Consider the following 25373-nt stretch of genomic DNA (forward strand, 5'->3'; position numbering starts at 1 on the left):
GAACATTTTGTTCTAACACTAATGTACTATCCATTGTGTTGAATTTTTCCACTTTCTGCCTTATGATCACTGACTTCCTGTGTTTTGCTGCTTTTCTGATTTCCTTTAAGGTTTCACCACCACCCCCAAAACTTCCATTTGTAAGGTTAGATGGTATTTCAGCTTGAGATGACACGGTGATTTAAGTTCTCTGTTAATAGAAAACAGATCTGCATTCAATACTAGATCTGGAAATCAAGAAAGGAAAACTGTGTCTATGCTTAAGTAGTAGTCCTGTCATGCATACTGTTATGACCTAGGAATTTAACTGAGGATTTGAATTATCTTTTTAACATGATTCTACTTCTGGTGAAGTATGAAGTAAAATACTACATAAAAGCAGACAGTTAAAAAATAATTTTTCCTGTGGGAAATGTATCTTCTAGATTAACCTTAAAAGCAGGTGCACTAATGATATTATATAAGCATTAAATTGAAAATGATAAGCCGTAATTGAAGAATCGAATGCTAGAGTCCTAATCTCTGATTCAGTTTTATTTTCACCAGTAGCAGATAATGGTTATTCAGGAAAATAAACTGATTCATCCTGTTTAATTTCCTGTATCACTTATCAGAAGAGACATTATGTCATATGAGGCAATATATACAGTAACTTCAACAAGATGTTCAACAACTGAATAGGCTTCTCAGCTCCCCAGTAACCATTTTAAAAAAGCATCCTGGGCAATCCCCATGGAGAAATGCAAGTACCTTCTTGTGAAGCATCCCTTTTGACACAATTATTTACATTAAATATATCTATGTTTTTTATTCCCATAGATACGTGCTTTAAGTATCAGAATCCAAATTTCATACTTCTGTTACTGGCAATAAAGCAGATACTGCGGTTTATAGCATATGTGCATACTCGATATCAAAATAAGGACGAGCACAGCACAAGCATGACCCAGGCTTCCAATACCCCTTGCATTTCCTTTCTGCCACATTGTTATCTCCATTGGAGACTTGGGAATAACTACAGCCTGGTACAGTGCTGTCAATCTGTGCTCTAAGTAGACAGCTATATTAGCAGACTGAGAGCTCAATTCCCCCACATACGCTATTTGTTTGATTTTTTCATCTGCTGTACATCTTATGTGGGATACAAATATAAAATGGAGACACTACTTCAATAGAAACCAGGGCACAATGACCTTACTCTTATGACCGGGTAATAAGGATATGGATCATACTGTGAAAACAGACCTAAGTATTAGATTTGTTCTACACATAAGCTTAAGAAAAATCTGTAGGATGGTAGCATTACCATTGTAGTATGAGAATGTTAAGAATTTCATAAAAAATATGTTTCACTTCTTGGTTATACTGTGTTTGTATGCAGAGCAGTGGGGTTAAAGAACTTTACGGATCACTGTTCAAATTAGTGAAAAATATGGTTAAAATGTCACACACGTACTGATTAAGTATTCCCACTATTTATCAAATACAGTGATCTGCTGCCTGGCAGCATTCCTCATATTCTCTAGTAACAGTCTTTCCAAATAAAACTAAGAAGAAAGAAGAAAAGACATGTGACTAAGGTAATTTAAAATGGTAAGGTGACATAAAGAACTCAAAGGATTATAATTTTCAGAACTAAATTTGAAAACCCTTTTGAAATTAGCCCCTTAGTATTGTAAACTGTCAATGTTTCCAGCTGGTTTTTTGGTTCTTCTGCCAGAAAGTGCTTTTCCAATAGACAAGGTGGCAGAGTCATGTCTGCACCTTCCCTGCCTCTGTTTATACAGCAGAATAGTAGATTAAAATCCTGGTGAAAGTAAAATGGCATTACCATGATGGATGGCTAAACGGAAAGCCTCTGATATGAGTGCTTATTGTTTGCATTAACTTCAGAGAATAGTAGGAGACAACTGGAGGTGTGTAACATTTTAAATCATTATAGATGAGCTGTGGTAGATCCTTCTGTTGGGTCCCTCTGGCAGTAACTTTTGTTCCCTACCTTTCAAGGGACTAAATCTGCAAAATTGCATTTTTGCAGAATCAATGTAAGGCTTACTCTATTCTTAATCAGAAAACATCATGGACACCTGGACGCAAAAAAAGTTATGTTACTCTACAAAATGCCATTGTAACGGGTTTTAAAGAACTCTTGTAAACACAACAGTAGCAAAAAAAGCCCAAACGCAGCAAACAAAACCCCCACAAAACCTGAGACTGCCCTCTTCAAATGTCTAGGTTCCTCATTAGTACCCAAGAGTATCACATTACGTATATCAAGATATATGAGTGGTCTGCACAAATCTAGTCTTTTCTTTTGCAAATTAAGAAGATTTGTCAGGACCATATTCTTTTTTCATCCATTCCAGGATCAGGAAAAGCACTGAATTTTAATGGTCATTTATATGACCATTCTCTTTTAATCTTCATATATATTGCAATTCAAAATAAACATTACAGTCTTAAGCCTATGCTTGTGCTAGTTCAGTATGCTCAGTTATACATAATTTTCTGTGGTTTTGTTAATTAGAAGATAATTGTACAATATGAATTATAGGGCTCCTGATCCTCTTCCAACAGGGTTCTCATCATCCTCTTCTAGATCAATTACAGTAAACTTACAAATGAGGAAAAAGTACCACAAGACCAATCATTCAACCCTGTTAGTTCAGCCTGCAATCCGACTATGTTCTCTTTTCTGACACTTCATATCCCCAAGATTATCCGATAGAGATGTAATTAACAGATGTTGATGTGAAACTAGAATAACACCCAACTCACTCTACAGTGCTAATGGCAAAAGAAAAAGATTATTAAGTAAGAAGTACATGCAAGGTGGAACTAGTTAGTAAGAAAGCACTAATCAAGACTTAAATCTATTGAAAAGAGTAATGATTTAGATTCAATTTGCATGTAAATGCAAACAGAAATACAGAATTTCTGCTGTAATATTGTCTCACCTTTTTGGAATATAAATACAAGTTTGGAGTTCTTCCTGGAACTGGAATACCAGCTTTAGTCAGTTTAATAAAATATTTTTGCACTCTACTGGCAACCTAGAAAAAAACAACATGCAACAATTAAATGTCAAATGAAATGTAACAGGCCTTCACTTCAAAGTCTTGCCAGCATTGCTACATTGATTCAGACTATAAGGACAATAAATCCTCATTTTCTACTTTGCAACAACTACTCTAACCATTACCTATCTTCCAATGCTGCATTTGTAATATTTCCAGACACTTTGAAGGCTTTCGAGGAAAAAAACTGCCATTGTTTCAAAGTACAGAGAAAATCCAGCAAAAATTGTGACAGAAAGGAAAGAATTTTAGTAGTTTGTTGCCTGCTGAAGCTAAACTTACTCTTCCTTAACAGTGACAGATAAATTATGCATAGTTAGCATAGAGAAAGTACTTCTACGTTTTATTTTTGAAATAAGTAAGCATATATTTTACTTTTTTCAGGTATGGGGAAATATATCTATAAGTATATAAGATATGATCAGAGATGAGGTAATCTTGTACATGAAAATACTTGAGTATACTTTTACCTGAAAGCACACAACTGAAATAGGAGAAAGTAAAATACTGTAAACACAGAACACCAGCATTTTTTACTTCTGGTCAAAATGGAGAAATTATGTCATTTTAGGGGAAAAATCCCAACAGGTTAGGTGCAGAAATACTTGGCATCTCCACATCTGTGTCCTTCTGTGGATCTTGGCCCCAGTAGAGAACTAATTCTTCTGTCTGTGAGTATTCACATCTGCCCATTCTACAGTATTGAGGTGCAGGAGATTCAGCACTCCAAATTAACTCAGTCTGAGAACAGCTGGTGTCACTACACTTGCTATATGGAATTAAATGCATGCTGTCAAAATCTAACGAACAACTAGGTCCGGCAGCTTTGTCATGGGCTTTGGTGCACTTTTAAAATTTGTATATTTCAGATTGAGTCGCACTGTGATTAGTGAAATGCAGGTCCTGCTGTTACATTTTTAAGAAAAAGTAAGTAATTACAGAAAAGATGTGGATTTTATTTATTGCTATTTCAAAGGAAAAAGACATCTACAAATAAATCTTCTGTGAATCTGTATCAACTGCTAAAATGCAGTGACTGACATCACTATTACCACAGCACAAGCACTCAAACAATGCCCAGGCAAATTTTTTTTTCTAGCAAAATAAGTTTTATTCCTTTAATTATGAACATTACAAAAAATATACCCTCTTTTTAAATCCCTCAGTTTATGAATTGTGGGTTTTTTTGACAGAAAAAACCCTAAAATTAGAAATAAATTATTTAAGTGTTGAAGAGAAACCTAGATACAATCTCTTCTCAGTGCTTCCTAAAAAGCTTAAAAAGAAAAAAGAAAAATAAAAGCGAAAAAAATTTTAAAAAGAAAGGAAAAAAAAGGAAGAAAAAAAGAAAAGTCAAGGAAAGGGATTACTTCTCAAACTGTTTTACTTGTTACCTGCTTTGCTGTTCTGTTTCCCAGTTCATCAGCTATCTTCTGCCACCGTCGGGACTCTACTTCCTCTGGTGGATACTTCAGAAGCAATTGCTCAAGTTTTTTCTAAATCAACACAGGAAAAAAATAAATACATCTTTCCTAGTAGAGGTATAAGTTGTCAAAAGATGAGTATCTACATACATGTGACTGAACTTCTAAGTGCTTTAAAGACAATTTGCTTTTATTCTCATGTATGTTACCACAGCTACAAAATGGAAGAGTTTCCCATTACCTGTTCCTCTACAGTCCACAGCTGGTTAAAAGTTTCAGGTTTGGTCTCATCACAAAGTCGCCCTCTTATCATCTGCTCAAATACAGTATATAAAATGGAATATGTGTTTAGAAAAAGTACAGTTAGGATAACTTGATTTTAACCCTTTTCCTACCTAAGTAAAACCAAAACCAAACCAAATAAGTGCACGAAAATTTGAAATAAAATTTGCCTAAACCAAAAATAAGTGCTCTGATTTGAGTACATGAATGACATGTCTTCACCAACATTAACATTTGAAGTAACAGTTAATATTATCTACATACCCGTATTAAAAAAGAAAAAAAATTCATAAATTACTATTTTGTAAAATTTTATCTTTCCTTTCATAACAACTACCTGTGGACGACTGTTTGTAGAACCTTCTGGACCATCACTTAAAGGCAAGACAGAGTATGAAATAGACTCTCCATCCTTCTTGGGATCCAAAGGACTTTTTGGTCTTGCAGGTATACCTACTGTAAGCAACACAAAAAAGGAATTATTAAACCTCCACACTGGTAATTTCTTTCTTGTAATGTATGCCCACTTTCCTTTTACCTTTGTCAAAAATCAGCTTCACCCTCCTACTGTTACGTTTTCGGTTTTTGAATTCTCTCTCAAAGTTTCCAAGGCTAGTGGTGTATTGGTCCCAGGCAATCTCAGGGAGCTGAACAACTCTCTGAGGATATGGAAGACCCATATCAACCTGAAAAAACAAGAATGAAAAGTGAAAAACAATATTTAACACAATTGCTGTATATCCAAACAAAAAAACCTACAAATCCTGAAAAGTTATGAGAACCTGATGCTGCTTCTTAGCTAAAAGCAGAATTTAAAATCAGAATTTTTGAAGTCCCATGCAGCGCACAGTATTTTTAAGGAGAAGATATCATTCAAGCATAATACACAACAGTGCATATAAAATATGCAGTGGCACGGTCAATGATGGCTTATTGAACATAAATCTTTAAAGTATCTATTTCACAGCTGAAATCAGGTGTTTCTGACTTCAATATCCTGTTACTGTCTATCTCTTATTTGTTTAAACATACTGTTTGCCCAGGTACAGATACCTTTCATAACACAGGAAACTATAAGATTTGGAATTTTATCATCTGATAAACCTAAACTCCTCCCATCAAAGAAATCAATGTATATTTTACACTGATTTTGCTGTCTTCTGTCTAAAACACAACTGTTGCAAAGCTCACCACTTTATTTGAAGGTTGACCTTAAGAGTATCATTCCCTTGGTTCGGAGACAAAAATACACCAGACACTTTCAACTATGATTAGTATTTCCCCATACAATGATTATCAAATGCAACACTATTACATCATGCATGCTATTAACTCATCTCAAAATTTAATGGAAAGACAACTATTAAAACCAATGGGCTTACATCAGACCTCTCTGTAAACCTAGGTCTCTACAAACCTAGGAAAAGAGCACCATAAAATACCTACTTCATTCTTCACTGAAATACAACTTATTGCCAGCAGACTAGAAGGTCAAGCATCTTTGTCACTGGTAGACATGGAAGCAAGAAAGTATTCAAGCTTTAAACATTTTTTCAGTATGCCTGTTAGAACAATTTTTTTTTTTAAAGCTTGAAAAGAAAATGTTTCCTTATCAGAATTAATTCTCCTCCATCAGACAATATTCTATTATGTTATCCAGAACTCAGGCATGTTTTCTAGCGTTCATTTTGGTTTTAGGTTATGAACTACATTTCCTGCTCTTTAAAAAGTACCCTACCAAACTCATTCACAGCACAACATTTAATTTCTCTAATGAGAAAAGTTATGAATTCTTGATCTGATGCCTTATTATGAATTACTTCAAGTCACCTGTAGATTTCAGGTTGTCTTAAAATACCTACATTACAATTAGAAATTTAAAGATTACATTTCTGCATACCAAAAAAAAAAAAAACCAAACGAAGAAAGCATATCTAATAAAAACACTGAAGACCTACGTCTTACAGATTTAATAAGAAAACAAAGGGCCATTTTTGCTCAGCAGATAGAGGATTTTAAACTCGTAATCTTAACATAAGTATATATGGAATTCTCTGATTTCTACAGATGATGAGTTACTGGTTATTAAAAACAAAATAATTCCAAGTAAGACTTAAAAAAAGTCCATTGAAATACCTTCTTCTGGAGTCTTTCCACAAATCCAATAGGATCTTTCAGTGCTTCTCTCTGGTGTCTGCCTAAACTTTCAAGGTCTTGAACTGCTTGAGTACGTTGAGCCTCGAGTACAGCAATCGTCTGTAATAGTCTCTGATAACTACAGAGACAAAGGAAAACATCTCACTAAATTTGTCTTTAAAAGTGACATCCCCCCAACTAAATACTAGCCATGATTATCTACTAGCTTCTACCAGATGTCATAGCTTATCTGAAACAGTTCATAGACATTTTTACTGAATTATATAAAAAATATCAAATCTATTTTAAGTAATAGATTAATTTATATAAACCCATAAAAAAATGTAAAACCAACAAGCTTTGCTTACAAAGTTAGAAACGCCACAAACAAAATGACCTAATTTCTCTTCCACTTCAAAATCAGCTTCCTTCTACCCCAGTACAAATGACTCTACCACTTTTAACATTTTGCTCAACCACCCACAGCATGGACAGGAATGGCTTAGAAACTGTATCTAAACATTTCATGGAAGCCTCACCTTAGAGGAGAATGCCAGAATCATTTATGAAAAGTAACAAACCAAGGAACAAGTAATTTGCAAAATAAATGCATACAAAACAGATTCCTCTAAGAATACAGAAGTTGAATGAAAATGTCAGTGTTCCCTCAAACCTGCCATCCTAGATTCACACATAGTTTTGATTGTCTATTTAACAGATACATTTGACAATCACTGATGTGACTATCATACCTGTACCCAATAATGTATGCTTCCTGAACTGTTTTCTATAAATCTAGCTCAGAGTCAGAACATCATACAATATTGCACAGCCTTTAAAAAAATAGGTTACTACATTTAATACCTTTTATTAGCTTTACAGTTTTTCACTTCAGTTTCTAAATCATGTAGCTTCTAATGGCCTCTGATGTTGCAAATTATTATGTATCAACTTAATTTTTTTCATGAAAATGTTTTCTGACATTTAATATTACAACTGTATTTTAGTTCAGCACAAAATGCCATCTAAAGTATACAGAAATCAGATCTATTCACTACTACAGTATTTCAGTAAATTTTCATTCTATTCCATTATTGGTAAAACAAAGACAAGCCTAACACAATGAATTCCACATGTATTACAGAAAAGATCCAGAGGTTACTGAGCTAATGCCAAGTTTTTCAATTGACTGCACTGGTAATTGGGAAAGATTTTAAGTGGAGGGAAGTAAATAGCCTCAAGGCAAAATACAGGCTTCGTACCACCAAATATTTAAGTTTCTACCTAGACATTAAACTGCTGCCTCCCCATGAAAAAGGGTAATTTTCTTTCCACTCAAATGTAATATTTGAAAACATAAAATATAGCCATACATTCTGAAGTTTAAAACTAAAATACTGAGCTTGTTTAAAAACAGCAGGATACAATTCTGTTATGAATTTATTATGATTTAAATTTGTCTGCACATATTCAGGTTTATATGCAACTAAGACCTAAAATGCTTATTAAATAGGCTATTAATACTGGAACAATAGTGGACTATTTTCACTACTGGAAAAGTGCTCCAGTTTCCTCTAAACAATAAAACTTTGCATAAAGGAAGATAATTAATGGGGCTACTCTTGAACAGGTGAAAAACAGACTTCAGAAATAACTTACAAAAATAGTGATGGTACATCAAAATTGGCCTGAGACAATACCGCTGTTCAGGCTTACAGGAATCATCATATATGAAATCAAAATCTTTACTCAGTTTTTACAAATAGCATCTGATCATTGCCTAGCTTTGCACTGGGCAACCTCTGTCCATGCTTAGGCGGACTGACAGCACTTCTTATGCAGAAGCCTGCCCTGCATGCTCCAGATAAATGAAACATAGGCGGGCTGCTAACATGTTTGATGTAGATGCAGCTGTAACAACACAGAAGAGCTTAATAATATTTGGGGAGATGATTTAACCTGGACAACAGAAAGCCTTTTCCTATCAGCAGGTGCCAAAACTTCTATACAAGACTCTGGAGTTAGCTCTAATCACGGTAACAGAGGCTCAGTACTGTGCACAAAAATTTGCATCTAAGAAGATGTTAAATAAATACCTGCCTTTCTTTTCTTGAGCCTTTTTTACATCACTTATTCAAATTGTATTTAAGTGATTGCTTTTCCAAATGAGATTGAAAGAAAATAATAATTTCATTTAAAACCTTTACATACATAGAAGAAAAAGCAACCAAATGTTGGTGATTTAGATGAAGTGCTAATTTAATGATGATTCACACGTGTAAAGTAGGGGAAGAAATTATCTTAATGCGGTGGCCTTAAATAATTAAGTCTGAAAGGAAAGAGAAGAAATTACATTTTGGGAGAAATAACAAACAAAACAAGAATACTGAACTCCATTTACTTCCCTCGTTAAAACATTCATAAGTATTAAAAAAATGTCAGGATCATTTGAAAACAGGTCATGTGATGTTGATCTGTGACTACATAGCACTATTATCATGAAATAATTCAAGAGAGAAAAAGGGGGTTTTGAGGAAACTGTTCAGACAAAAAGATTTCCTGGCACTTTTTTGTACCTCCATTAAAGAAATGTATTAACTTGGAGGTATTATTTTAACTTCCATATTCAGTTTTTATGAATGAATATTCTAAAGCCCAGGAATAAGACTGCAATTTTATCAAGTGAATATCAGAAGTATTGAAATGCATGAAAGTGTTCATTTTGGGGTCTTACATTGCCAAGAAAAAATTGAAAATACTAACCCTGAAATACATAGTTTGCATAGTCCATATTCAGGTACTTTAGATTTGCTGCAGTACTGCATTCTCTCCAAACCATTGCACGTCCTTTTAAATTCCAACATGACTGTTTAACCGACTGTATTATAATATGTCTGCATAGGTTCTTTTAAGTTTTGAACCTCTACTGTTTTCATGGGTTTGTGCAGGCTTTTAGTTCTTCGACCCTACATGACTGTAATAAAGCCAAGTAGTTCTCTGAAAAATCAGTAAGCCAAATCACAACGCACATGGTGAGCACTTTCTTGAAGTCTCTGTCTGTTGTGGCTTCTTAGTCTCAAACAGTAAAATAATACTTCTGCTGCATTAAGCAAAAGACACTGTGTGCATAATTTCCAAGACTATTTAAAAGAAAAGAAAAAAAGTGGCGAACAATTTTACTATCCATCTTCCAAGGTTCTTTGTAAATAAGCACAACAATTATGATTTAAACTACCTCCTCCAGTTGCACTAACATTCTCCAAAATTGAAAAGGCCTAATGAAGGTAAAGAGAAAGTAACTGGAACCTTGCTCACTCTTCTGCTGCAAAACTGGCTCCATCCTTCAATGAGGCAATCAAAGAGCAACCACCTCTAAATTATCCAGCTACAGTTACATCATTTTCACTGAAAGATCTCAAAGGAATTACCAAGGAAAATTATCTCATATCCTCTGCCAAAACAAAACAAACTCATACAACTAAAAATGTGTAATTTGAGTAAACTCAGAGTCAGTCGTACCCCCTCCTAAACTGACTGAAGTTATGCTTTTCTCAGTTCTAATTACTAAATTGTTAGCCCATACAAAACCCAAAGCAGTTTTCTTTGCAGGAAAACTTTCATTCTACAGAAGGTAATTCCATGTTTCCACAATCTCAGTATTGAAACACTCTTGTAATTTCTTAAATCATGTTAACTGCAGGAATCTTCCAGATGAACACTTGAATAATCCAGTACAGTATAGAAACAGTTTCAGTATCTCTATGCTGGAAAACCTTGATTAACATAGGTTTTTGAGGGACTAATATTTAAAAAAGGAAAGCCACTTCTTAAAGATTGATACTGATCAGCAGGGACTCTTGCTGATTCAGTTGTTCTACTGCAGTTAATAACTACTCCACTCTTTTGGATTGCTCCATGAAATAATTATCACATAGCAGAGCCGTATTTATGGAAGTTCTGCCATAAGCCATTAGTTATTACACTATTCATTTCCATGAACCTTGTTCTAATAGTGATTAGGGACACAGCAGCCTCCTGTCTTGTCTGTGATAAAGCTTGAAAATAACATAGCTAGTACCTTAATGAGACCCATTTCCATTTCGATCCAATTTTCTGAGATCTACTTTCAAGATGCTTTTTTCCCCCCATTCTTTCCATCCTGTGATATTTACATTTCCAGACCTAAGTACCCAGAGTTACATCACAGATTTTATTTTCTTTGCAGCAGGAACTAACAATGAGCTTTAGAAAGCACTATATATATATACGGAGTCAATCTGCCTTAAGAATAGCATGTTTCTTAAGTTTACTCTTATTTTTTATACTAAATGACTTAACACTAGCCTGTACAAGAGGCCATGTCATTCAGCATTTTAAAATAAATTCATTTCAGTGTTCCAATAAGAGTCATTCAGTCACAGAGGCTAGTCCCTCTGTGGTTTCTGAAGAAGAACATACTGTACTTTAAACCTTAAGTGAATGAGTGATGTAAGAAACTGATACTACAAAATGAAGTTTCTAACTTTTAGGTAGCTAATTCAAACTAGTGCATGGAATAAAATAAGTAAGTGAAGCTTTTCAGTTAAATTGCAGTAAATAAATGCAAAGCATCAGTTTTGTCCTGTTCAACAACGTAAGGGGCAGACACAAAAGTGGCTGTTGGTAACATTCACCAAACACCACAAAAATGCCAAGCCTCATCCAAAAACAAGCCCCCTACACAAAGTCTTAATGCTCAAACATTTATGAACACATGAGAAGATTTTCTGCCACTGGTCTTACCCATAAAAAAAGAATTTTCATCTTAAGTGGCTTTATCCAAAGCAAACTTACACAAAAACTTGAAATTAGTAAGAGGTCTCTCAAAACGCTACTGTGCACTATTTGTTGGACTTTCCTTATCTAGTATTCCAACATAATTATAACGCATTTTCTCAACTTTTAAGCTAGAGACTTGGAAACAGTATTACTTCTACTCTCCTCCCAAATGAAAATAAATGCAAGGAGGTCCTTGCCAGTCCAAAGTTAGTCCTTATTTCATCTTTTTCAATCTTACATAATCACCTCTGAAGCAATGATATAGTGAACATTCTCACATTTACTTATATATATAAACTCACCCAACTTTGACTTGCCTCAAATTTTCACATAGTATTCAGACAATCTTACAGACGCATAGCTAAATGTTTATTACTTGCTTTTAGCATGAACCATATACGGATTTAAAATACTTGCATTGTTATCACAATGATTTTTTCCCCTTATTTAAATATTTATCATTGTTAGATCGCTAATGCAACTCCATTCAGTATTTTTTAAAGTTGACAATATATAAAATAGTTTTATAAAGCCAGCAGGGGACCCTTATTAACAATGGAAAACTGTAGCAAGAGATTATTGTAATTTATGTAATAAAGTCAGTATACAGATTTCCCTATAATTTATTTCCTGGAAGCTCACAGAAATTACTTGAAATGAAAAAAAGTTACTTTGTCAACTATACTTGCCTTAAAATGATCATTTAGTATCTTGCAAAGATGTGTACTTTGATGCCTAATTAAAAAGAGGTGACTTACCCTCAACTGATAAAATGCTGTGCAGGTGGTGGTCATCACTTCCCAATCCCCAAGCTAACTGCACTTCTACAGTTCTATAGTTCACAATATGAAAAAAAAGTACAGTAACAACAATTTTGGGGATTAGAAGGTAAAAACGTGTATACCATCATTTAAATTTTGTATCAGAAATACTGATTATTTCTTGTGCAGGTAGGATTTGTTTTAAGTGAAGGAGTATACACTTCTCATAGCAAAACATATCTAAAAGATATGTAGAAAAAATATCTACTTTAAAGCAAAGTTGTATTTTGAATTTCCAAGAGCTGTGACACAAAATCGGTATATATCAGTAACCGGGAGGATTTGAGGAAGTCTTTGTTTTATTGCCATCTACTGGCAACTCTAGCAAAGTACAGATTAAAACCTGCTCTCCCAAACTTTTTTTTTTTTTAAGTCATTTATCACTCCGGATTTTGGTCTACTTAACAGCGATTCAGAAATAAATTCCTTATTAGATGCTAAACTAAGAAAGTATTGGATATTAAACATGTCATATTATAAGTCTGCAAATAAATGTAGCAAAAGGTAAACATTAATTGCACTTAGAATTGCCAAGTTAACCCAAGGCAGTTGTAGTAACAGATTGGCCTCCTGGAGAAATCTTTAAGGCAGATTAAACCCAATCTTCTCATTTCAAAGAAGTGAGTGTTTTGTTTTGTTTGGGGGTTTTGTTTGTTTGTTTCCATTCAGAAATATCAGATAATGCTCCCAGCTTTTAAGCTTGGCCTGAAATCTTTCCCAGTGTCATGATACAGTAATTTTGACAGTTTCGATTTAAAAAAACCTATTACTGCACTAGGGAAGAGTGCTGGGATTCAATGCTAGACTTGTAGAACACACATGACAGCAACAAGGAAGCAGAAGAGACTGATGAAGAGTGGCCTTTCTTTGATCTCCCTTCAGAAACAGAAAAGAGTTTAAGGGCATAATCAATATGGGCATATATCAACTCCTGTCAGGACTTACAAAAGCACCTTTGCCTGAAGAAAGCAGCATATGGTAGGTTTTTACTTACCTAACGCTTAGATACTATGACCAAGGTAATCTACTTACAGCCAATTCTGCAACTCATTATGAAATTGTCTTCCACTCTAGCTTAACGTCTTCACACATACTGTAATTTACTGTACTTTATCTATATTTAATATTCATACTTCAGACCTTTTAAAAGACTTCCAAGATAAGTAAATAATTAAACTGCCTCTCCATTTTATACATGAAACAACTAAAGTATACATTAAGTGGCTTCTCCAAGTCTACCGTGCCAGTAATGGAACAATAATCGCTATTTCTGAATGCCAGCCTCAGGCTATAATACACACCTATTTAAAACAAAACAGAACTAAGCCAAAAAGCACTTTTTTTTTTTTTTAAAGGACATTTTAAAAAAACCAACAAACCCTAAACCAAAACAGAAAACCCTACTGCAGTCTTCCACCTGGGCGCAAAAGAGCTATTTTCCACTCTAATTTCACCTTCCAACTTTCACCACTCCAGACTTTGTATTTCAAGCATCTGAACAGTATTTTATCGGTTATGAACTTGTGATGTCCCTTTCTTTCTTAAATCCTTAACTCTGCCTCAGAAACAGAACAACCACTCAAATATTGCTATAGGCTTCATTCTTGTGAAAAGCTGTCCACCACACTCAGTAGGACTTAATATTAGCTGTACAAAAGCACCTTTATCAAATATCCACATTTCCATCAAGTTTTCAAAATGTTTAGTAGCAATTAGGTCTCTGTGCCTCAAACAAACATGTAACTTGTTTCGGTCTTGTCAACATGAAAGGTTAAAATATCATCCATCAGTCCTCCCACCATTAACCCATTTTAATATAGCCTTTTGATCTTCCTTTAACAGCAGGGACACTTTCCAGTAGACCAGGTTGCTCAAAGTTCCATCCAGCCTGGCCTTGATTACTGCACTCCTTCAACTCACTCTATGTTTATGCAGGTTTCCCACTTATTCAGGTGTATATTCTTGCCGATGGAAGAAATGACCATATTCCCTCAAGTATTCTGTTACAGTAATATCTGAAGACTATAACTGGATTACAAGAACATGATACGCAATCACGAGAAGATGAATGTTCTAACAGCTATACAAAGAATTATTCACTCAATCTTTTTTGCCTAAAGAAGGGGAATGCAAGTTAGAAATAAGGAAGAAAATTAGTAAAATGTATATTTTTATTAGTACTCACTATGATAATAAACCATGGACAAACACAGTTGGTCCTTGGCTTAGGAAGCATACAACTTTCAAAGGTTGTTATACAAAATAGCACACCTTCACTTTGAACTGTGCAAAGAAAAACAAGATGTGCAATAGTGAAAAATTAAAAATCACCTGGCTATTCCTACCAAGAACAAAATTTAAAGGAAAGCAAAAAGTAGGATCTTTCTTCCTCTCAAAATAGCATGTAAGTACTTTCTAGTACCAAAGAAACACCTATCTTGATTAGAACTTATTGCTGAGACTAAAACAAGCATTAATAAGCACTGCTCGTACAATTCCCTTCTAAAAGATACTGACAGTTAGTTTTGTGGTTCATGATGGAGATGCTGTCAAAATGTCATGTAAGACCAGAACAAATACTTAAAGACTGGTAATAGAGTTATGTCAAGCTAGGTTAGTTAAAACTGAAGAGTAAAGATACCTGCATTCTCACAGCATATGCCAGTCCCCAAGTTCTTGTTTTCTTGGTGGCATCATTATGTTTACTAGTATTTTAGTGAAATACTTGTACATCCCTACCAAGTAGGCAATTATGGTAATATAATTTATTCCTTGTCCCACCAGACATACTTTACATTGGTATAACTGGTATAACCACACTTTACCACTTTGCTTTTGTTGAGTGCCCCTTGCATGCATAGCCAAAAACACAGCCAGAGCCTTACTCTCCACACAGCTGCACTGGGTGAGTATATTACTATGCCATCTTTTCTTGGTTTTCTCTCTATTTTTTTTAAATCAGGACCATGAATCTCCTACGGCATTTTTTTTTTTTTTTCAACTGATATTTCCTACCCCTCAAAACCATTTTTAGTATTAACTAATACTTAATTTTCCAGTTTAGATGAATTTACTAATGAGGATCCTTAGAAATGGTAAGCATTTCCAAATGAACAGGTGGGAAAATAAGTTTCTATCTTTTTGTGTATTAAAATAGTATGTTTGCATTTATTATTTTTTTTAAAAATTGTTGATTTTCCCCCATGATTTTTGATCCATGTTGATCAAAGAAGTTGGAAAGACAAGCTGAGTTCCTGTATGTTCTCTAAAAACTGGCAGTTTGGAAAGGAGGAGAGACCATAACTACTATCTCCACAAGAGATAGGCAAGCTGAATCCAACCGTTACTCTTCACATTCTCTGGTCAATCCATCAGCACACACATCCACACATGCTACCAAGCCAGCCAGCAGGGAAGCAGCTCTGCACTGAAGAGCTCACGCTCTCTCTTCCAGGACAAGATGCCGTGACAGAGGACTCTTGGAGTTGAGAACATAGGCAGAAAAAGAAAAGCAGGTATCATGCAAATCAGGAGAGAAGAGAATTCAAGGAGCAAAGGACACAAATCCAAAAGAAATCAAGCTTTGCTTTCCACAGGATGCATTATTTAAATGAGGATTGCACTGTGTTTGATAGTGCCATTCACTAGGATTGTGCTGTGGTTGACAGCAAGATAACTATGTTCAGAGAAATAAAAACGAATTTGACAAATGTACTTGACATTTAATGGCTCCTAGAGTAAGCCTATTATTAGAGAGAAAAACAGATGCAGCACATGCCCAAGGCATTATCTCTTGCAAATTAAGAACTCTATTATTTTGTGTTTCTTGAATAGTTTATGTAATTATAAAACATGATTCTATGATTACAAAAATACTATTAACTAAACCTTGATCTTCAGTCCTGCAATGATTTTGTGTCACTAATAACTGTTCCATTGATAAGTATTTATAGATAGAAATGACCTTATAAAATATGATAAATAATAATGCTGGCAGTAAAAAATTCTCAAAATACTTAATGTTCTAAGCTGGTGTGAAATATAACAAGTATTTCACTAATAAATGTGATTGTATGCCCATTACACTATCACAACGCTTTAATAACACAATTATCTGCAATACCAAACTGCAGCTGATCAGAAACTCACATTAGAAGTTTCTAATTGATTTCCATCATATTTCTATTTTGCAGATGAAGTAATTGCAACATTCAGCTTCTACATGAAATGAGATTTTTACTTAAATCCAATTTTTTTGTTACTTACTAAAAACACAGACCAATCTACCAGACAGTAGGAACTACTCTCTGAGAAGAGAGCCAATCTTCCATATGTTTAAGTTTTACATTAATAGGTAGTTTGAGAAAAATATCACTGTATGCCACACCACTCTTGCGTGGAACAAAGGATGAATTAAAACACATTGTAATCTAATATATATGGCACACATGCATTTTTTTTTAAATTATTAACTTCTATTGTTCTTCAACACTAAAAATGTATACTTAAATTCTTCCATGTTGATGATATATTCTATAAGTACTCAGAGGTTACATGTTTACAAAATAGTTGCTGTCTCATAATATTGTTAACCCCAGTATGGATTAAAACTGCTACTAGAAAAAGTAACACAATTTACTTGATTTATACCAATTCCCTTTATTCCTTAACATGAAACAACATAACAACTGAAGTCTCCTCAGACTAAAACTGTACGTCTCATCGGAAAATGAGACAAAGGTGTTCTTAAAAATAATATAGGAGGATAATATTTACTATAGTATTAGCTACATGACATCACTACAAAGGAATGTTAGATTATCTGACTTATCTGTACATTAAAATAAATCCATACTGCGTGATAAATTTGACCTTAATTCTGAGACATAGATCTGAATATATGGGGATAAATTATAAAACTGATGTAGTATTTTTGTTCTTACCCAATATATGCAAAGATAGACATGGAGACTTTTATCTTAAAATATATTAATGAAAAGTACTTTAATTTTTAATACTAATTGTCATCCAGTTAAGGAAGAAACATGGTGCAGGTAAAATTACAAGTTCACCTTAGTGAAAAAGACCACTACAGGATTATGTTAGAGTTACATTTTAAGAAGATTCTGTTTAAGGCAGTTCTCAAGTAATTGGTATGGCAAGGTGCACCAGAGCCTATTCTAACAAGTCTAGTGTAGTAAAATGAACTTTTATAGAGAACTGTCTCAATCTGATTCATTAGGCAGAAACATTTGTGCCTGAATAAAATACAAAACCTGTACCACAGGAAATGCCACAGAAGTCTTTTCTTTCTCACATTCATACAATATTAAAAGACCATCCAAAGACAACATTAACAGTATTACTATGAATTGTCAATTGTATATTAAATCTGGTTGTACGATCCTACATGGTCCTCTTGTCTTTCCAAGGCCTCTGCAACAATACAACCGATACTAGGCAAGAATTCACAAGACTGGGGTTTAAGAGATGTATTGAAGTGTTTCATTCTAATCTGTCTTCAGTTTAAATGTCAGTACAGCTACTATGATTTTAAATATTATAAAGTAATAAATGAAACCAAAGATATATAAAAATATCTATTTACTGAACAAACACAAGGTCCTAACTCTTGCAACTGAATGCCTGTAGGCAAGTGCTCATGCATAGTTCTTACATTTCAGTGAGCTTACCTACAGGCCTAGGTGGTTCCTATAAAGCTAACCACAGTTTACAGGATCCTAGAAATACACTGTATAATGCATTACATGCACGTGACAACTCAACTCTTCAATTACATTTTCATCTAGAACTCAGAGCTAAGTGTTAAACAAAAATTTTCCCTCATGCAACCTAACACCTGCCAAACATTGCAAAACTCCAGAGAGTAAGTAGAGAGGAAGAAGAAAAAAGGGCACTAAATGAAGCCCTGGGCAAAGGGGAAAATGTACTGAGGATAAAATATTGTGTAAGATAGAAAATTAAGCTACTGCACTATAAGAAAGAATTAAACTATAAAAAGATACAACAAATAGATATGAGAAACTTCTGAGGAAAGACATATGCAAAACACTAAGCACAGCATATAAAATTAAGCAGTGTAAACAGATTTAAATCAACAAGTTCAGTTTTGATGAAAATATCAAAAGAAAATGCAAAGGTTTCTAAGCTAGAATATACAAACGAATTTCTCAAATGTGCACCAAACCATATTTTTCTGAGAAGAATCATAATACACAAAAATTCAAATTGTGTGTATTGTATAACAGAAAAATCAACATTAACAATACTTTACAATTATACAACCCCCTAGATCAGTCTGTTATTATCTACATGAATGTCTATGTTGTGATAAAATTTCTGTTTAGAGATCTCAGATCTTTGTAGGAGAGATCTGTTTTATTAAAGAGGTTGTGGAACATCCGTTATTTCAGCCTTCTCTCTGAATAATAGTATTCCATAACTTACTTTCTGTGATGATTATTTTCTTATTATATCATCCAGTTTTCCCAGAAATATTAATATATGAATGTTGTTTAAACACAACATTCAAAAAGCAACAAAATTCATACAAAAATACTACAATACACATTTAATTGTTTTTCTTATAGCAAGTCTTATCAACAGCTGTTGAAGGTTTCAGTATATTCATATTTTATCAATGTTACAATAATTTCCTGCAAAGTGAAAATCAGCTGTATGAATGTGTATGTCATCAAGCTACGCAATGTAACAAGAAATAATGTAAGTTTACAGACATATCAAATTGCTTCTGCAGCACAGAGCAATATAGCTTTTTTTTCTGCTGTGAAACATCCAGAGAATGATATTAATGCCTTCTTGGAGAAATCTGCCTCCTTAACCTAGCCAAGATGCTAATGTCTCTCTGAATTTGCTTTTCAACGAGAACAGAAATATAAACCAGAGAAAAAAAAATCATCCATAAAGACAAGTTTAATCACAAACTGATGATGGACAGAAAAACAAAGCTGTGTACCATTTGAAGATCTGATAAGCAGAAGACCAGCATACTTTGTTCAGCCAGAAATGTCACAGGCAAAGTGAATAGCCTTTACCTGACAGCATGGGAACCCTGGAATTCTTTGCATCTGACTAATCGGGGAAAACATTTCTGCTAAAACCTTTTTTTTTTTTAGTTTAACATTTTAGAAAATAAGCACAAAATGAGATTAAACAAGGGTATAATTAAGACACTATTGAAGAACTGTAACACATTAATTAGGAGTATCTTCTAACGAACTTTGGTACTTTTAAAATTTGAAAAAGGATGTAGTGCACTGTATTTGATTAACTCTTGAACTACAAAGTTCCAGATAAAGGACAACTGGGCTCAAATATCAAAATATAGACTTCTTTAGAAGGATCCTATTACCATGAGGAACCATCAGAATACTAGATTTATTTTCTTGCAAACAACAACAAATGACTGCCCATAATTTTCCAATTATATCAACATTTTTTAAAAGGGGAAAAAAAAAATCCAGCTAACACTACCTTCAGTAGCATGCTTCCCTTCTGAAAAGTAGAAATTGTTCTTTCTTGATCTAGAAGAGAATTCTAGCTTTGACGTTTTGCCACCGAAGATCAGTAAAATATAAGATAGGATAAAAATAACAGCAATTTCTTTTGGAATTCTGCATTCAGGCAGCAAGTTAGTAGCAAGCTACCAAGTCCTAGTTGCAATTTCAAAAGCTCCCCAACAAGCTCTCACAAACAGGCTGCCAATCTGAACAACTAGTCATATCTTGAGAGCAATTGTGTATATTCAAAAGCTAACACTAGGGCACGTTCCTGAAATTTTTCAAGAACAATTTAGATCTGTGTTTAATTGTAAGAACAGAAAAAATTACTGTTCTTTTTACAGCAGTAACATTCAATAGCAGATTTTTATTTTTAAAAACTATGCATTTTGGACACATTTAACTTGAAAGAAGTAAAAATTGAGGCTACATCTAAAAATGTGGTATGATCTTTATCATTCTTTTCCTAATAAATAATAAAAGATACATTACTAATCTATCTTTGTACTAACATAACTAGTAAAGTCATCCTACATACAGATACAAAAACATGCAAAAAATGTCAAAAGACAACAGTCCATTTTTCCCATTTATAATTTAGGAAACAGCAATCTTCCCTCTATCTACCAGGAAAAGTGTCCATACACTTTGGGCTGATGACTGAAGCTGCAGATATTTATCGTTATTTTGAAATCAGAAGTTTGTCTGAACCATGCTCTAATTCACAATTTTCTCTGATTAAAATAATTTATTCACATTCAATATTGAACAAAATTTCATTATAAAAATAATGCAACTCTAATAACAAAAAACCCAGTCAAACTTCTGCTGGATTAAACAATCATCTGTGCTTTGTGCCCCATATTCATAATAATTGTATTGTGATCATTTACAGAAACTGCTAGCAGTGGTTTAACTCTTCATATGAAGCAAACTGAAGATGATCTGCATTTGGCCTTTCAGTACTCACAACAAAATGTAGAACATCTACTAAGCAGCAAAACACAGAAGTCAAAACAGCATTACAAAGACTGTGCAATAAAAACTGGCCTGATCTATCATTTGAAGACAAATTTTCTCCATGTAAACTTTCATCACTGAGAAAATTGCCCTTATGTTTCAAGAATCTGTTCGCAGTTACTACAAATATATGAATACCACAGTTCTACTTACATTCAGATGATAAATATAAAAACAAGTTAGTGCTCTTTTCTAATAGTAATTAGAACATGTATGTATTTACATTTAACGAATATAAACAGCAATGCAGACATACTTTACTCTGGAGAAAGTTCTCAAATTGCTGCATTTGATCAATTTATCTTCCTTAACACAATAATGGTAAGTCTTTCCCATGACACTCTGCAAACAGGTACCTGACTTTAAATTCTATGTACAACAGAAGGATAATTTCATAAGCTGTATGTACTGTGGCTACTGGACATGCTGATAAATAACTGAACTCTAATTAAGAGTTATAATTCCTTTGGTTTTGTTTCCAGCTAGCTTTTTAGAGAAAAGAGATAATGGATGTGGGTTGTTTTTAAAAAAAAAAAAAAGTTCTGGCTAAAGAATTCATATTGCTAGAAATGTATAAACCACATTGCTGTACCATACTACATATAAAATAGAGTTTAATTTTGTTTGAGGTAGAAACAAGGAAGAAAAATGAAGACTGAAGAGTATGAAAATTATAAAGTACTTAAATTTTTGTGAAAGTACTTTAAATATGTATTAATTTATATATTTTTGGTAAGAAACAAAAGCAGAATTCATGGTTACCATAGTTACACATACTCTTTGTTGTGTTTCAATGCCACATGATCTGATTCAAAGTAATACACATCAGGCTCTTCCTCATCATCCTCTGCAGTGTGGATGTTGGCACTCTCTTTGGCAGATGGTACATATCCAGCAACAAGCCTAGCCTCAGAAAGTGGCTTTCTTAGTCCATCACTCCCATGATCTCCCATATTACAATTTCTCTCTTTTTCATTCTGTTTAATTTCTTCAGACTTTTTGGGAGATCCATTGATATTATTAATACCTACAGGTACATTCTTTTCAGTGGGACTAAGATTATTTTCCTCAACCTGTCCGTTTTCTCTACAAGGAGAGATATTTTTAGTAGGGCTACTTCTGGCAGGGGCAGCCCTTCGTGGTGAAGTTCTCAATGTATATCTGTGTTCTTGAAGTTCTGACATAGATGTCATTTGAGCTGAAACACAGTCCAGCACTGAAGAATGTGGTTCAGGTTCACCTGAGATTGATGCACTGTCATGATGAATATTCGGGTTGCTATTGATGTTTTCAGCACACTGTTCCTTAGAGGCACTACTATCTCCTACAACATCTACCTCCTCCTCCGAATCCCTTAACAAAGATGACTGGATTTCAGAAAAGGACCCTGTAGCTGGCTCATATGCCTGATTAGCATGTTCCTCAGGCAAGCAGTCATTTATTATTTTGTGGTCCTCTAATTTTACCTGTTCTTGAGAGTTTGTGCAAGGCACATAATGGTCTACAACACTGTCCTCCTTGCTGCTATTAAGCAACAATGAAGAATGGGCAAATGAGTTTCCGTTTTCTGCTACTGTTTTGTCCTTGGACATACAGGAACCAGCACTGTTTTGCTTAGTGTTCCCATCAAGCTGACAGTCATCACAGTTAAGAGAATTTGAGTCTCTCTCACCAACTCCATTGACAGTCTGATAGCCTGCAATCTCGTCAACTATTGCAGAATTATTAAATCCTTCTGCACAGACATTCACCTTTTTAACCTCCCTTTTGTCACAATCATCCAATATAAGACATCGACAAGCTCGCTTAGTCCCTGTGGAGACTGCATCATTGTCCGACACTAAGCTTTTATGCTCCAATGATTCCTTCTCTGTTTTAGTAGGCAAGTCTTCTTCTGAACTGTTGGGTGCCTCTGAACGTAGACAGCGCTTAATTCTTTTCAAAACTGGTGAAACAGGTTCTGCTTGTTTTTTTTCACAATTTTCCACAGTTTGTTTATCAACATTATCTTTTTCCGAAGTAGACAGCCCTCTCTTTCTAGGGCTCACCCATGATTCCCGAGCACTCTGTTGTTTCAAATCAGCAGTTCTTCCACCGTTACTTCCCTTCTGAGTTTGCACAGACTCTGGCCTCTTCTTTGGTGACCTTGATCGTATTTGAGGATGGGGTGAAACTTCCTCTGGATGAGCAATACTACGGTTTCTTAATGTTCTACCACAAAAGTTTTCATCCAAACCATTTAAACCCACTGTAGATCTTGTAACACGAGTAGATCGAGAAGCAGCCATACTATGGCAAGTCCCTAAAGTATGTTCATCATGATCCACTCATTGGGAAACCTTCAAAAAAATGTAAACAAAACAGTCAGAAAAAAATATTTAAAAATCACTTACAGACATATCAAATCTGAAGAATATATTGTCACAAATGTATCTAATGTAAAACTGAATATGCCTATGCAATGTATTAATACCACTTCTTTCTGTGGTATTTCTTTAGGGCATTAAAAAAGTTTTCCATCTAAGTTACAAAGTAGCTGACTTGGTATTTGTGGTTGTTCTGGCTTTAGTATTTGTGTGTGAATGTTGTTCATATTTATGCCTTACGTACGGCTGGAATGTTCCAGTTAGGCTCCAGTTACTAAAATACACTATTTTTATGTATTGTACATATGATATAATGTATTGGCATTACTATTTAAGTTTGTCTGGTCAAATGAGAGTTATGAAATCACATTCTTAATATCCCACAGTTTCCAGTTACATGGTTTCACATACTAAGAAGGAAACCATTAAAGTCGTATTTGCTTGCTCACTCGTTGCTTAAAACAAAAACAAATCATAAACAACAAAACAGAATTGTGATTCTAATTTAACAGGGGGTTAAAAATCACACCAGTAAAAAAACAGTTACAGTCATTAATAGTAAAAATGAAATAAAACAAAATGCCTGAATCAGAATCACAAAATCATTCAAGTTGGAAAGGACTTTGGGAGGCAATCTAGTCCAACCTCCTGCTCGAATGGACATCGAGACTAAATTCAGATTTAGTTACACAGGACATTGTCCAGCTGGGTCTTGAAAACCTCCAAGTACAGATATTCCACAACTTCTCTGGGCAACCTGTTCCAGTGTTTCATTGACCTTATAGTGAAAATAATTTTTCTTATACCCAGGTGGGGCATCCCCTATTTTTGCATCATTTACATCAACAAAAAGCCTTGCTCTATCTTCTCAGTAATCTCCTCTGAGGTACTAGAAGGCTGTTTCTCAAACCTTCTCCATTTTTAAACATTTCATACAGTTGGTGAGATGAATCATCACCCACATTGGATTTAAGTAAATTCAGACTCAAAGCTAAGTTTAAAAGATCCTGTTTGAGAGTATCTGTATTGCAGATTTCAGGGTGAAATGTAGGAGTACTCAACTTTCCCAATCTCAAAATAACATTTTTAATAGCAATCAGTTCAGTCTTACCCTTCTATTCATTTCATCTTTAAAAATTCAATGTGTCAAACTGCATATCACCACAAGCCTGTCATAATACCCATGATAATGAACAGATTCACATTTGTACATAATGGCATACCTTCCCTTTTCCATTTTCCCAAATTCCAGATTATACAAACCGATTCAACTGACATATGATGTGAAGACTTCAAATTTTAAATATGGAATCAACCATTTTACATGTTATTTAGAAAGGCTGAAAATGACAAATGGAGGAAAATTGTTTCCATAGGTGTTTTTCATCTTCAGCAAGGGGGGGGCAGATGGAGAGCATAAATTCTCATAAATCTACTACTTAGGTGTCAGATGGTCCTAGAGCAGAACAGAGAGAATGGGACAAGACCAGTACACCTCTTAAGCAACACAATTCTGTTTGTCAATTAACAGTAATTACTATATTGTCTGTTTAGGTATTCATAATGCAAGTAGTATTTCTTAGTGAAAGTAATGTATCCTAAAAGTATGACCTGGTATAGTTCTAGATACAACTGTGTAAGACACCACATCATTTTGTGTAATGAAGAAAAGACAATTACAAAGTGGAAGTTTCTAATGTTCTCAGAACTGCGTTGTATTTGTGCTGCTACAAGCCTCTTGCTTGTCAGCTATTCCTGTTGCCTTACATGAATGCCTGGAAAGGTGCACTGTTTGTATTCCTGGAGATACAGATAAAGAACGGCTATCATACCAACTTCCTTTCTGTCCATTTAAAAGTAGCAATGCAGGACAAAGTGTGAGATGTCC

The 25373-nt window shown here is 34.3% G+C and overlaps 1 protein-coding gene across 2 annotated transcripts in view; it reads right to left on the reverse strand.

The window, feature by feature from the left end:
* ZZZ3 (zinc finger, ZZ-type containing 3) overlaps nucleotides 1–25373 on the reverse strand; it is a 61999-nt gene that overhangs the window by 10039 nt on the left and 26587 nt on the right. Inside the window, exons 3-9 of one of the 2 annotated variants that reach the window (XM_010582534.1) lie at nucleotides 21897–23458; nucleotides 6920–7058; nucleotides 5322–5469; nucleotides 5121–5236; nucleotides 4743–4814; nucleotides 4472–4573; nucleotides 2958–3053 (exon numbers count right to left, since the gene is read on the reverse strand). In XM_010582534.1, the coding sequence (XP_010580836.1) occupies nucleotides 2958–3053; nucleotides 4472–4573; nucleotides 4743–4814; nucleotides 5121–5236; nucleotides 5322–5469; nucleotides 6920–7058; nucleotides 21897–23407 (2184 nt within the window). In that variant the 5' untranslated portion in view covers nucleotides 23408–23458. Of the gene's footprint in view, nucleotides 1–2957; nucleotides 3054–4471; nucleotides 4574–4742; nucleotides 4815–5120; nucleotides 5240–5321; nucleotides 5470–6919; nucleotides 7059–21896; nucleotides 23459–25373 lie in introns of both variants that reach the window. The other variant, XM_010582533.1, reaches the window with a different exon arrangement.

The sequence above is a fragment of the Haliaeetus leucocephalus genome, unplaced genomic scaffold, assembly GCF_000737465.1.
Source record: "Haliaeetus leucocephalus isolate CR32 unplaced genomic scaffold, Haliaeetus_leucocephalus-4.0 Scaffold848, whole genome shotgun sequence".
In the NCBI taxonomy this organism is placed as follows: domain Eukaryota; kingdom Metazoa; phylum Chordata; class Aves; order Accipitriformes; family Accipitridae; genus Haliaeetus; species Haliaeetus leucocephalus.